A 12,306-nucleotide genomic window follows, 5' to 3' on the forward strand; every position below is an offset into this window, starting at 1 on the left:
TCTTTGCTTTGTTTATGGGCCATGTCATGCTTTCATCATTATGAAGCGTTCGTTTTCAGATGTGTCATGCAAAGAGCAACCAGGAGATGAAAATCTGAACTTCTCAACAGTTTGTTAGAGAAAAGCCTCGCTGCATATGAAATCAGGTTGTCAATTTACACCCCAAGTGCTTAAAGGGATTTATCAGTGCAAAGGAAATATCAGCCAATATTTTTTGCCTTACTATTGATTTAATCTGACTCTGGTATTTACACGTTTAGTATGAGATCCATAGTTGTTGATTTATGACTGCTGCCACGCTAGCAGCCATGTGCAATGAGCTTAATGCTAACATCCTCCATGCTAGAGGAAAAAAAACAAAGATTCAGTCTGCTGTCTGACATTCAATGACATAAATTCCACATGTTTATTTCAAAAATCCTCACTTAAGGCATTTATGAGACACTGCATAAAGACAGAAAATGGACACTTGGGGGATGTCAGTACTAATCAATGGGCGCTCCATCCTGTCACACAAAGTTGGCAACCTGAAAAATCTCTCTCTTGCATATAATAGTAATTCAAAAAGACTCAAATTAAAAATCACAGTTCCTATTTTTTCCCCATGATACCTACATGACACATCACACATTCAAAATGAAAAAGACAAATCTATATATTTAAGTATGCACATCTAGTATGCAGTGTGTTACAGTCATATAAGAAAAATCAGACGACTATGATACACACACATGCTCACTAATGGTGTCATCTTGTTTTTTTCAAAGTAAAAACACAAGAGTGGGCTAGTTTCACAGTCAGCAGTGATCAAAACAACGGTGGTTTGCTTAAGGCAGCAAAATGAACACGTTAATGTCCTGCACATTTGAATTGTAATGATGTGTAGAAAGAAAAGAAAACCCAAAATGTTGAGGATACAAATTGTATTGGCAACATGCCAAATTACATAAAAGTGATGTCAACACATTATTCCCTTTACAGCTTTTTTGTAAACTTTCCAAACGCACCTGTTTAAGTTTATCATTGTGCTTTTTCTTTCAACGAAAAACAAAGACAAGACTGGGGTCTTTCAAAATGCTGAGCATGCAATCTATGAAGTTTTTTTTTCCTCTTTCTTTACAATGTTAAAGAGGACCAGATCACATTTTGTAATCCTGAGGGATTTGGCAAAAGTGACTTTTATAGTTGAAGACACTGGAGATTGTTTTTTTAGTCGGAAACACAAACAAATGAAACAATGACGAAGTGTGAGACAATTCCAGTACTATTGAATAGCACTTTGCTAGTAGTGCATACACAGGCACATGCTCCAATGCAAACAGAGCACAACAGCCGCCTTTACAAGGAGCCGTCTTTCATCTTTACTGAAGCTGCACTGTGTAGTTCATGAAAACATGCCAGAAAATGTAATCAAATTATTTAAATAACCTGACGACGCAAACCAAATATAAGTCGGGTAAATAATGGGATGGGGAGAGACAACGACTAAGTAACAAATCATGGTATTTTTGGCACACAAAAAGAGGACAGGTCTGTCTTAATATAGAAGTCAAAACTGATACAAACTACACAGTGCAACTCAACAACTCAGGCAAAAAATGCGCACAAGTTCAGTTCATTCGAGGTGTATTTGGTAGTGTTCTATGTCATAGGATGAAAAGTGGCATATAGTATGTGGTAATATAAGGGAGATATGTTGTAATAGACTAGTGTGGGGTAACTTACACAATGAGACAGTCAACTTGTAAAGAAGGAAATTCCCTTTTTTCTTGACTCTAACACCGACTCATCCACCTTTCTCAAACCGAAAAGGGATGTAGAGATTCAAAATAATAGTTTTTCCATATTGTGCGAGATTCTACAAATAAACAATTAGCAGCCTTTGAAGACATCTGACAAACACTTAAAGAATGACAACACACTTAAAAACAATATAAAGGCTCTGTGCGAAAAAAAAACTAAAATAAAACAAGTTGCTGGTAGCTTAGTTTTGCTGAGTTTTTTTTATTCTTTTATACAATCTCCAGTTTGTAGCATGAGGGCATCGTCTGTCCTCCCTCTCTGGACATGAACTGCATATCGACCCCTGTTTCTTTTCTGTGAGTCTGACTGCCTGCTCCCATCGCTTTCCTCACTTCCTGTTCTTCATCATGGCCCGTCGCCGGGACTTTGACCCAGCCGTCTGTGGCCAGGCCGTGCTTCTTCTGGTGCCTCTTGTAGTTGTCCCAGTGGCCAGTAGTGTAGCCGCACTCCGCACATTTGTACGGTTTCTCTCCCGTGTGCCGCAGCATGTGCCGCTTCAGGTTCATGCTCTGGTTGCAGCTGTAACTGCACACAGCGCACTGGAATGGCTTCAGGCCCGAGTGCACACGCTGGTGGCGCTTAAGGTTGGCCAGGTTCCCGCAGGCATAGTCGCACAAATGGCACTTGTAAGGTTTCTCTCCTGTGTGCACCCTGTGGTGCCGCTTGAGGTTGTCGAAGTGTGCTGAGGCGTAGTCGCACTGTGGGCACTTGTACGGTTTCTCGCCGCTGTGTGTCTTCATGTGGCGTGCCAGGTGGTTTGGGTAGTGTGTGAGGAAAGGGCAAGAGGCGCAGGTGTAAACCTTGTCACTGCGCTCTCCTGGGCTGTTGGGAGACGAGGACGAGTCTTTAGTCAGCATTTCAAGGGTGCACTTGGCACAGATCTGGGCGGAGGAGCCGTCCTCGTCCTCAAGGACAACGCCACACAACCGGCAGGTGAAAGGGAAAAGTGAAGATGGGAGGGGAGCATTGTCTGCTACACCCCCTCTGTTCACTCTGCCGCCTGCATTTCCCATGTTCTCCAGCAGGGGTGGAGGTTGGTGGCTAGGTGCCGGATTAGAGGCCGGTACGGGTGGTGGTGACGCCCCCTTTAAGCCATCAAAGGTTGGCAGGTAGTCGTTCTGGGTGCCCAGATTTAGATTTGAAGTCGGCCTCACAACTTCTGAAAATTCACAAAATAGGAAGGTGACTGATTACATAATTATACAACAAATAGTTCTGAAAATATGATCTCGTTAGGCCAGAGGATTTTCATGAGAGTTGAGTATAAACATTTTTTTATGGAGATGAGGAAATGATACATACCCTTGGCTGAAGCACCAGACACTTCCTCATTGACTCTCTGCCCAGTCACATGCCTCTTAAGGATGTTTTGTCCACTGGCAGCTTGTTGTGGTGTGTCATGCACCGCCCCCAAAGTGGGAACATGCATGCGCTGGTGCCTCTTGAGGTTGCCCAGAGAACTGCAGGCAAAGGTGCAGCTGTCGCACTTGTATGGTTTCTCGCCGGTATGAATGCGCAGGTGTCTCTGCAGGTTAACCAGCTGGGCCGAGGCGTAAGTGCACAGAGGGCAGTTGTAGGGCTTCTCCCCGTTGTGCGTCTTCATGTGACGCTTCACGTGGTTGGCGTAGCGCGAGGAGAAGCCGCAGATGTGACATGAGTGCAGTTTGGGGAATTTGTCTTCAGCCGTCAGTGCTTTGTCCACCATGCCGTTCCCCACGCCTTCATTGTCTAGCTGCAAACCTGAGCGGATCCCACTCATGCTCCCAAAAGGTGAGCAGAAGTCCGTGCTCTTGGCTTCCCTTGAGGCTTTGCAGCAGCGGAGGCAGTACGGACCCAGAAGGTCTATGCCCGGTCCTAAAGGTTCATCGCGGAGCTGACCGCAGCCCCTGCATGACAGGTAGGGAGGGAAACCGGACTCTGACTGGGACGATCTGCCCTCGTCTTCCCTCCCGTTGTCGGTGGCATCTTGTGAGTTTTCTGGATCACTCTCCATGCTGAGCTGGCTGTAGGCAGGGCTCTCCTCATCAGCCAGAGGGTACACGGAGAAACCGATCTCTGCTGCTACTTCTGTACAGGAGGCAAGGGAAAAAGACGTTTTCAAACACTGCACCTTTAATCTCCAAAAAAAAACAGTCTAGGGTGTGTCCCAAATCTTTCTCTCTTTCAATATGAGCACAATGCATGGTGATGGGCGATAAAGAGCTGGATAAGTCACCACTGGTTGCGTAGTTCTTGATAGCATGCATTGTGGCATACTTTTCTACATAAGTTACAACATTTCTAACTCAACATTCAGACAAAATGTCAAACGCGCTATATAGTATGAGCAGTAAGTGATCTCAAAGACAGTCTGTATATCATTTCAGCATATATCCGTCCTGCTATTTATTAAATCTACAACATTTATATATAACTATTTCATGTTTTCTAAAGTAAAAATATCACTGAAGCAGTACATTGTGGACAAATTCAACACTCCAATCACTAAAATAAAATGTGACTTCATTTTCAATTTAAAGTAAATGGAACATGCAGAGCATATATACACAGAGCCGGTCTAGACGGTAGTCTTTGCTATGTTATTTACAGACACCCGACTTTATCCAACTGTTAAATCACTTGGCAACAGTGTCAAGAAAAAAAATCCTGAAACATGGAGCAGAACCAGACTCATGTATACAAGGATCAGAAAGAGCATCCTAATAAAAAGAGAGCTTATGACATAAAGAAAAAGAACACTCTAGACTTCCAAAGACACTACTTACACTCTTCATGAAACACGGTTTATAAGTGAGACCCCTGGAAGCAAAAGTCCAATCCAAACACTATCCCTGCCGACGGATCTCAATGAAAGGATCAACACTCTCTGATCAATGAAGAACAAGCAGCCCGAGTAAAGTGACTTCATCACACATGTGCTCTCTCTTCACAGCGAAGCAAAGTAACATTTCAGAGAGAAACATTTGATACTCACAGAGCTACCAGCAAGATCACGTTCCATCTGAAGCGTTCAGACAAAAGAAAGCAAAAAAAAAAAAAAAAAAGAGATACTTTTCCCTGAAGGGATGAAGAAAAGCTTCAAGACCACCCTGTTCACTGTGGCTTCAGTCGGCTCAGGGAGCTAAAAGAAAAGCACCTCACTGCTCGAACACTGAGGCGGGATGTGAGGAAGGAGAGGGTCGACGCTGCCCTTTTATCTGCCCCCTGGAAACCCCTCGTGGATGATTACCAGCCTAATGATAATGATGATGACTATAATGGTGAGGCTGCAGCTGATGATGATGATGATGATGATGATGATGTTGATGATGATGATGATGATGATGATGATGATGATGAGGGGGAAACGGTAATGGTGGTGGGAGCCGGGGCTGATGATGATGATGATGATGATGATGATGATGATGAATACGTACCCTCTTATAATGGTGTCCTTGATGGTAATGGTCCTATTTTTATGACCATTATATAATAATGGCGTCTCAGCTCCTTTCTCTACTTTCCCATTTTTCAGATCACTCTCTCTGACAAAGAGGCATGCTGGGAAATATGAGCAGCTAGTTCCATTTCTCTTACTGTGGCACAGAGGGGGGGCGGGGGCACTCTTCATCATCAAAAGCAAACCTACCAGTCCTCTTTGTAGTACAAATGAAACCACCTCTGCTACGTGTCCTTTAGGGTTGAAACCATCCAAATAACTAACATAACAATTCTATCATATTTTCTGAACACGTGTAGTTAAAACTAATGATAACTTTGTGTTTCTCCTGTTATCTTAACTGTTTCATCAACAGACACATTTGCAGGACATGAGAGAAAATGCCTGTGAATTATACTAACACAGAACCAGAACACACAATATTTGAAAGCAGGGCGACACTAAAAAGGAAAACAGAAGTAGATGGTAAGACTCTGTATAAAAGGCAGGCTCTTAGGGCGCGGTCACACTGGCCATCTGTACCGTGCTGTACCCAAGCACGATTGCCCCCCTGCAGTGTCATCCCCCCCGCTGGCCGGCGTGGCCCGCGGTCACACTACACAGGACTATCCGTGCCTAAGCACGGTTACCTCTTGTACATAACGTCGTAATACAACACATGCATGCTTTATGTTATTATGAAGCGTGCTCAGTTTACAAACAAGCAGACGAGAGAGAGAGAGAGAGAGAGAGAGAGAGAGAGAGAGAGAGAGAGAGAGAGAGAGAGAGAGAGAGAGAGAGAGAGAGAGAGAGAGAGAGAGAGAGAGAGAGAGAGAGAGAGAGAGAGAGAGAGAGAGAGAGAGAGAGAGAGCGCAGTCGAGTCCGCGTCTGCACATCAGAGAAAAACACAGAACATGACAGCTACTTTACAGCTTATTTTAAGCCATTTTAATCAGACACAACAATAAATAAATTTAAAAAATAAAATAAGACGCGCGGCCGACTCGGAGAACAACACAGAACATGACAGCTACTTTGTGTCTTATATTGTGTCATGTTAGTCAGATACAGACATGAAACTCTGGATTTCTCCATAATGAAGGCTGTCAGCGTTGTTTACCCGCGTGCTTGTGCTCGTGCATGAAGTGTACCGTGCCAAAGCACACCTCTCCCAAGTGTGCCAAAGCCAAGGAAGTGTACCGTGCCTGAGCACGATACGGAGCGGTTACACCGGTAAAACAAACTGGACTTTAGCGTTGAAGCGTGCTTGGGCACGGTACAGATGGCCAGTGTGACCGCGCCCTTAAGCTACTGTCATTAAGACTTTAAAGACATCAAACTGATTATTATACTAATTATAGTCTGATTTCTCCTGCAGTAGCCTTCTAATGTCTTTACCTTTTCTAAGTTTCTCTCTTTGTTACTAGCAGCTGGTACCGCCTTTTCTGACCTGCTGTGAAATTGTTCTGCTTCACAAAAGAGATTCCCAGAAAACAATTTGAAATGTGATTACAAATAAAATGGTTTTAGTTTCAATACATTTCGACACAAACAGTCTAAGTTAAAGGGAAAATGCTGTTTTCATTGCTGTGCTTTGTTGAAAAGCACCTTCAGTGACAATTTCTCTTCAGTTTACTTTTATTGCAAATAAAACCTTCAATCAAGCATTTTACGGCTTTAAATGTCACATATTATGCAAAATACACTTCACCATGTTTTTCATACACTAATTTGTGTCCATAGTCTGTCTACAAAACCCCCAAATTATTATTAATAAGTCTTTTGACAGCTAGCGTCGCACAACGACGTCAATCCCTGTCTACACAAACACCTTAAACTGAGGTTCTGACATTCTTCACCCTGGAAAGGAGTTTTCCAAAAGGTGCATTTTCAGTGATCTAAAACGCAGGTAGCATGTGTACGAAGGCCAAAGCGCACAGACAAACCTCAGTTTTCAAAAAGACCCGCCTACATGTGGACTAGGCCTGAGTCTGCCTTCTCACAATAAACAACAGCGCATGGAGCGAGAAACCCCGAGCCACATCCCCCTCTCGGAAGAGGTTTACAGGCGTGCTAAAGTGAGTGGATTTTTGGCAAGAAACTTCACAGACTTGTTCTGAGACTTATTTAAACTAGTTGAAAAAAAAGGAGGATAACAGGAACAAATCTTATTTCTGATGTTGCCCAATCAACCTTAACTGAGCTCTTGTGCAATCCAGAACTTAATACTAGATCATGAGTTTAGAAATGGATTACAAACCTGAGAACTTTTCCAGGCCTAGAATCCTGTCTTCATGATCAGGATCATCAAACTCGAGGTTGTCTCCTAGAAGGAAGTCTGTGTCTAAGATGAGGTTGAGGTTTTCTGGAGCTTCAAATGCTACACCATCTTCAGAATCCACTGCAGAGAGGAGAAAATCAACAACATTACATGACTATCATTTAACTAATGGCTCAGTTGTAAAAAAAAACAAAGAAAAGAAATGAAAAGACAAAAAAGAATCTGCATCAGCATTACTAAGTTTGGCAAACCATTTAGACATGGAGAGCAGAAAGCAACAAGCCCTGAAGCTGCTGGAGATTCACAGTATGAATCATTACCGGTTTCACATATTAACTCCAGAAAATAGCACGAGACAGCACGAGTGTATCCGTAAATATCTGCCTCTCCATTGAAAAATATTAATTATAAGCTCCAATCATAAAAAGTCAGAAACAAAATGTTTTTGACATATCTATATTACACAGAATTATAGCTGATGATACTGAGAATGCTGCTGCCTTACATTTAACTTAATATGATAATGATAAATCTTATAGTTAGTGCTGGTGTAGACCAGCTCCTAGTTATGCTGCTATGGGCTTAGACTACCGGGGGAACTGGCACCTTGAGCCTCTCTCTCTCTCTCTCTCTCTCTCTCTCTCTGTGCATATACAGTACATCATATTACTACATGTATCTATCTGTAAATCTCAGTCACTAACCACCTACTTTCCTGGGAGCTCTTGAGCTCTCTTAGGCTCCTAAGATCGTTGGTTGACGGCCTGCCAGAATAATTGAATTGAATATAACTTTCATTAATTATACAACTTTGTTCTGAGGATTTAAACTCTATGCAATAAAACACATTACATAATTTTACATAGATGTCAAAAATCCAAACAAACAGACCATTCACATGTTGCAACAAATGTCTTGGTCAGTAAAAAAGTTTTACAGCTGCCCTAAGTTCCTTCATCACAACAGTTTCCATTCATTTTAAATTAGGCAGTAAAAAGTAAAAGTCCAACATTATCGAATGTGATGGTTACATTCACAGCGATAAAGTAGAGAAAATAACATTTTCTAAAGTAAAGTGAAACGCTAACAGTAGACAGATGGGGCTCTGTTGCTGCAGTCACAGCTAATGATGCCTGAAATTCTTGGTCTTGGTTCCTCCAGCTTGATGGCGTCTGAACAGCTATCACACAGATGTCACTGTTCAGAAAACTACAATGAGGCCAATTCAAGGGCATTGTGCTCTTTAAGCCCTTAATGAGAAATCCTCAAGAAACGCAATCAATGCTGCCATCTGCTGGTCATTCATTACAGGGTTTGACATAATGCCAATATGCATCAACGAGACAGTGTTCCATATCTTGATGAATAAATTAGTACAAATAGATGACATCAGGCTCATACAACAGATTCTAAATTAATGTCGTGGACATAAACGCACATAACGTCCTGTCTACACATAACAGAGGGTTAACATCATTTAGAGTAACCACAAGTAGTGGCCGTCTCTGTTTATACTCGAGAATTGTCATGCAGTGAACACATTTCACGTTTATTCTGACATATGTAAGATTTAATGACGGATTCAACGGCAGAACTAGTCACAGAAATGAAGGTCAGCATGATTGATGTGAAACATCTCGAGGACTCCATCAGCAGCACCTTGTGTTCAGATGTGAAACAGGACGCACGTCGTAAACGACCCTGCCATCAATCAGACGACTGTTTTGAAATAATAAGATGAACAATCAAGCCACGGTAACGGCTCGTCGTTAGAATACAGATGTAGGAAACTAGTTCTGGTGTGTAGCTGTGGACACTACAAAGCTCTTCCAAGTCCTGGTACTTACACTTGACTGGCTGTGGATTCTGTTGTTTTTTTCTTGGCATCTTCCGGTCAGCCTCTCTCTTTTCTGGAACGTCTTCTTGCAGACTTCCACAACCATCAGCTCATTCTTGTCAGACAGGAAGACAGTCTTCAGTATTTCTTTGAATACAAAAGACAAAAGAAACAAAAATAAATCATTATGCAATAGGGTTGGGTCGATTGACGATGCTATCGTCCAAAATGGATGGCTGACAGCCAACGGCGGCTGTCGCAATTTACTGATTCACTTTCAATGGCACCACCACCGCCACCCTGCGATTAATGAATCTGATGTTCAGACATGTACGCCGCCACCAAGTCTTAAATAAGTTCCACTTCCACCTGATGTAAAAAAAAAATGTGTGACGACACCTTGAGGCGTGTAACAATGTTTCACGTATTAAAATTGTTATCAGGGCTTAAAAAGACAAGTGCCAACAGTAGGCATTTGACAAGTGTCCTACCAATCCTTTAATTCGTCTTCCTTACAGTCAAAACCCCACACATGCATGCAGTAACATGTAATAATCAGGGAAGAGTATGAAAAGCAATTAATATCATTTTTAAGAAGCTTGGACCAGTGACTTTTTTGTAGTCTTCAATTTCTTAAATAAATGACTCATTGATGATACATTTGCATATGATAAATTCTCCACTGAATAAACAAATAGTTCTGCTTTTTGATAGGTCAACACACACACACACATATATATATATATATTACCATGCACAGACCACTTTGCATGTGAAAGTCAGTCTTTGATGTGGGTAACAGAAGTCTTTAGAGAACAGTGATGGTGTCATTAAATTCATATTTGTCCACATGTTATAACCTGACACAACAGAAACCGTCACAGTATTGTCATTGTAAGTTAGTTATTGTAACATAATGTACGACCTGCAGCTGCTTCACGTATTCAAAGCCTTGTTTATTCTGCCTGCAGTGTCTCTACCATGTTCTTGCAAAACCTCCTGCTAGATGACACACTTTGCAGAATAAACTCCAGCTGAGCAGGTTTCATGTTAACACACACACACACACACACACATTTTACACCCCAGTATCTCCAGCCTTCAAGCTTACTCAAGCAAAATGGCAGGCTAACCCATTAGCTCTGCAGCCCGACAGAGAGCAATCAAGCGAGTCAGCTAGCATTTTTTTTAAAACATGTCCTCGTAGCACACAGCTAGCTGATGTTGTCACTGAACCTCACAACAAGAAATGTCAGGAAAAAAAAATGTTTGATAACCGAAGCTGCGCCACCCAACAAGAGGCGAAACAAAACGCGTCCTCGCAGGCAGGTCAGAGCTAATGACTGGCAGGTGTTATCTTCAGTGAATACAATCCGCAGCTAAACATGTTAACCTACAGCCTAAAGCTAAATTAGCCGAGTAGCTGTCAAGCTAACTCACCTGAAAGACGTAAATATTCCTGTCGATTGAGAGGCTTTCTATCGCGTGTGTACGAGCCATTAGACGCAGCAAATGTACAAAGTCTGGAGATCCGCCATTTCTTCATGAGCTGCGGCGACAAAGAAAGGCAATTAATGGTATTTTTCATAACTTAATTGATTTTCTGATTCGTCTGAGATCCGACAGCAGCAACAACAAAATGACTTCCGGTCCGAAACCCTTCAGATTAAAAGCCATTTGTGTAATCTCTCTAAAAGTGACCTGTAGTGTAAATGAACAAAAAGGTTTCCTTCTCTAAACCCTATTTAATCCGTAGCTCTGTAAAACGAAAGCTTTCAGCTTTACTTTGTTTGACGATTTTATCATGTAAAAAGATGTAGGCTTATGTATATACCCAAGTTCAGATACATAGTGGAGATGCACTGATTGTGAAAATCAGGGCTGATTCCTATACTAATGTTGAAATGTCTGGATCATGTCTTACAAACTGCATTTTGCAGATCTCTACCAGAGATTATGTAAGACTCTAGTACTGCCAACATTTTCTTTCACATTTCCCAGTAGAAACAAACAGAGTTTGACAAACAGCAAACTTCTTCCCAATAAAAAAACTATAATCTGAATCAGCATTAACTTGTTGTGACACAACATACACAATGATACACAGCCGCTACTGACATTGGTGCATGCTATAGGCTATTATTCTGCAGATGGGCCGATATCACCAATGTTCATCCGATAGATCCTTGCATCCCTAATGCATTTACTATTTACTGCAATGATACAGGGTATCAAAACAGATGTAGGCTATTATTACTCTTTGCTTTTTGTGATATTTTTTAGGTAGAGGTAAAGGTAAAAAAAAATGTAAGTTTTACATTTGTTTTTCCTGTACGAACTGTACAGCATTTATACCATAGACTAACTGTATAGCCTACATTATTTTAGTTCTGTGCTTTTATTTTGAAGGCTAGGTGTTGCATACCGGATGTCTCTTAAAGATGCATCTCAGACACCTTTACTATTTACGTTTGGTTCGTATTTCCGTTTCCGAAACTAATTAGTTTGAAATTTACAGTCTCGCGTTTTGCCTCATCATACTTATCTTGAATCCTTCTATAACTTTAAGTTGCCCTTATTTCATTTATATAAAATGAAAACGGAGGCATTTCTGACTCCATATCTCGACTGAAAAATTAGATCTCAGGGTTTGGATATTAAAAATAAAGTGCTGAACTTGTAACAGGACTCTTCTGTAGAAAATATATTTTTAAGTGTTACAATCAGAAAACTCGCTTTTTTTAAATTGATTTTAACAATCAAATCAAAATAACGTGTTGCTACTGAGAGTATCTTAAAATATGCATGTGTTATAGCCTAATACTTTAGAAAAAAAGATTGGTAGCTATTTCAATAAAAAACAACAAACGTCTGTTAATCATTTGTTAAAGCTCCTGTGAGGAACTCTTGAATTGTGTTGTTTTTTGTGGCCCTTGTGAACATTATGGATCCTTTGGTTATTTTGAG

The 12,306-nt window shown here is 41.3% G+C and overlaps 1 protein-coding gene across 3 annotated transcripts; it reads right to left on the bottom strand.

Moving 5' to 3' along the window:
• Positions 1 to 377: 377 nt before the first annotated feature.
• Positions 378 to 10,917, bottom strand: znf513a (zinc finger protein 513a). Of its 3 annotated transcripts, none has more exons than XM_020638899.3 (5): positions 10,780 to 10,917; positions 9,350 to 9,486; positions 7,482 to 7,622; positions 3,106 to 3,870; positions 378 to 2,962 (listed from the first exon to the last, which is right to left on the bottom strand). In XM_020638899.3, the coding sequence occupies exons 2-5, from the start codon at positions 9,387 to 9,389 to the stop codon at positions 2,013 to 2,015; spliced, it is 1,896 nt and encodes a 631-aa protein (XP_020494555.2). In that variant the 5' UTR covers positions 9,390 to 9,486; positions 10,780 to 10,917; the 3' UTR covers positions 378 to 2,012. The 3 variants fall into 3 exon arrangements, with proteins under 3 accessions (XP_020494555.2, XP_020494556.2, XP_065820204.1); XM_020638900.3 differs by lacking the exon at positions 10,780 to 10,917 and adding an exon at positions 10,451 to 10,706; XM_065964132.1 differs by lacking the exons at positions 7,482 to 7,622; positions 9,350 to 9,486; positions 10,780 to 10,917 and adding an exon at positions 4,778 to 5,940.
• Between the last annotated feature and the right edge of the window lie 1,389 nt (positions 10,918 to 12,306).

Source organism: Labrus bergylta, chromosome 15 (assembly GCF_963930695.1).
Source record: "Labrus bergylta chromosome 15, fLabBer1.1, whole genome shotgun sequence".
Taxonomy (NCBI): domain Eukaryota; kingdom Metazoa; phylum Chordata; class Actinopteri; order Labriformes; family Labridae; genus Labrus; species Labrus bergylta.

Coding starts and splice junctions, on each gene's coding strand:
- znf513a (XM_020638899.3), bottom strand. CDS start 9,389: ATGCCAAGAAAAAAACAACAGAATCCACAGCCAGTCAAGT. Junction 7,623..9,349: donor GAATCCACAGCCAGTCAAGT/GTAAGTACCAGG, acceptor TCCTCTCTGCAG/TGGATTCTGAAGATGGTGTA. Junction 3,871..7,481: donor AGGCCTGGAAAAGTTCTCAG/GTTTGTAATCCA, acceptor CCTCCTGTACAG/AAGTAGCAGCAGAGATCGGT.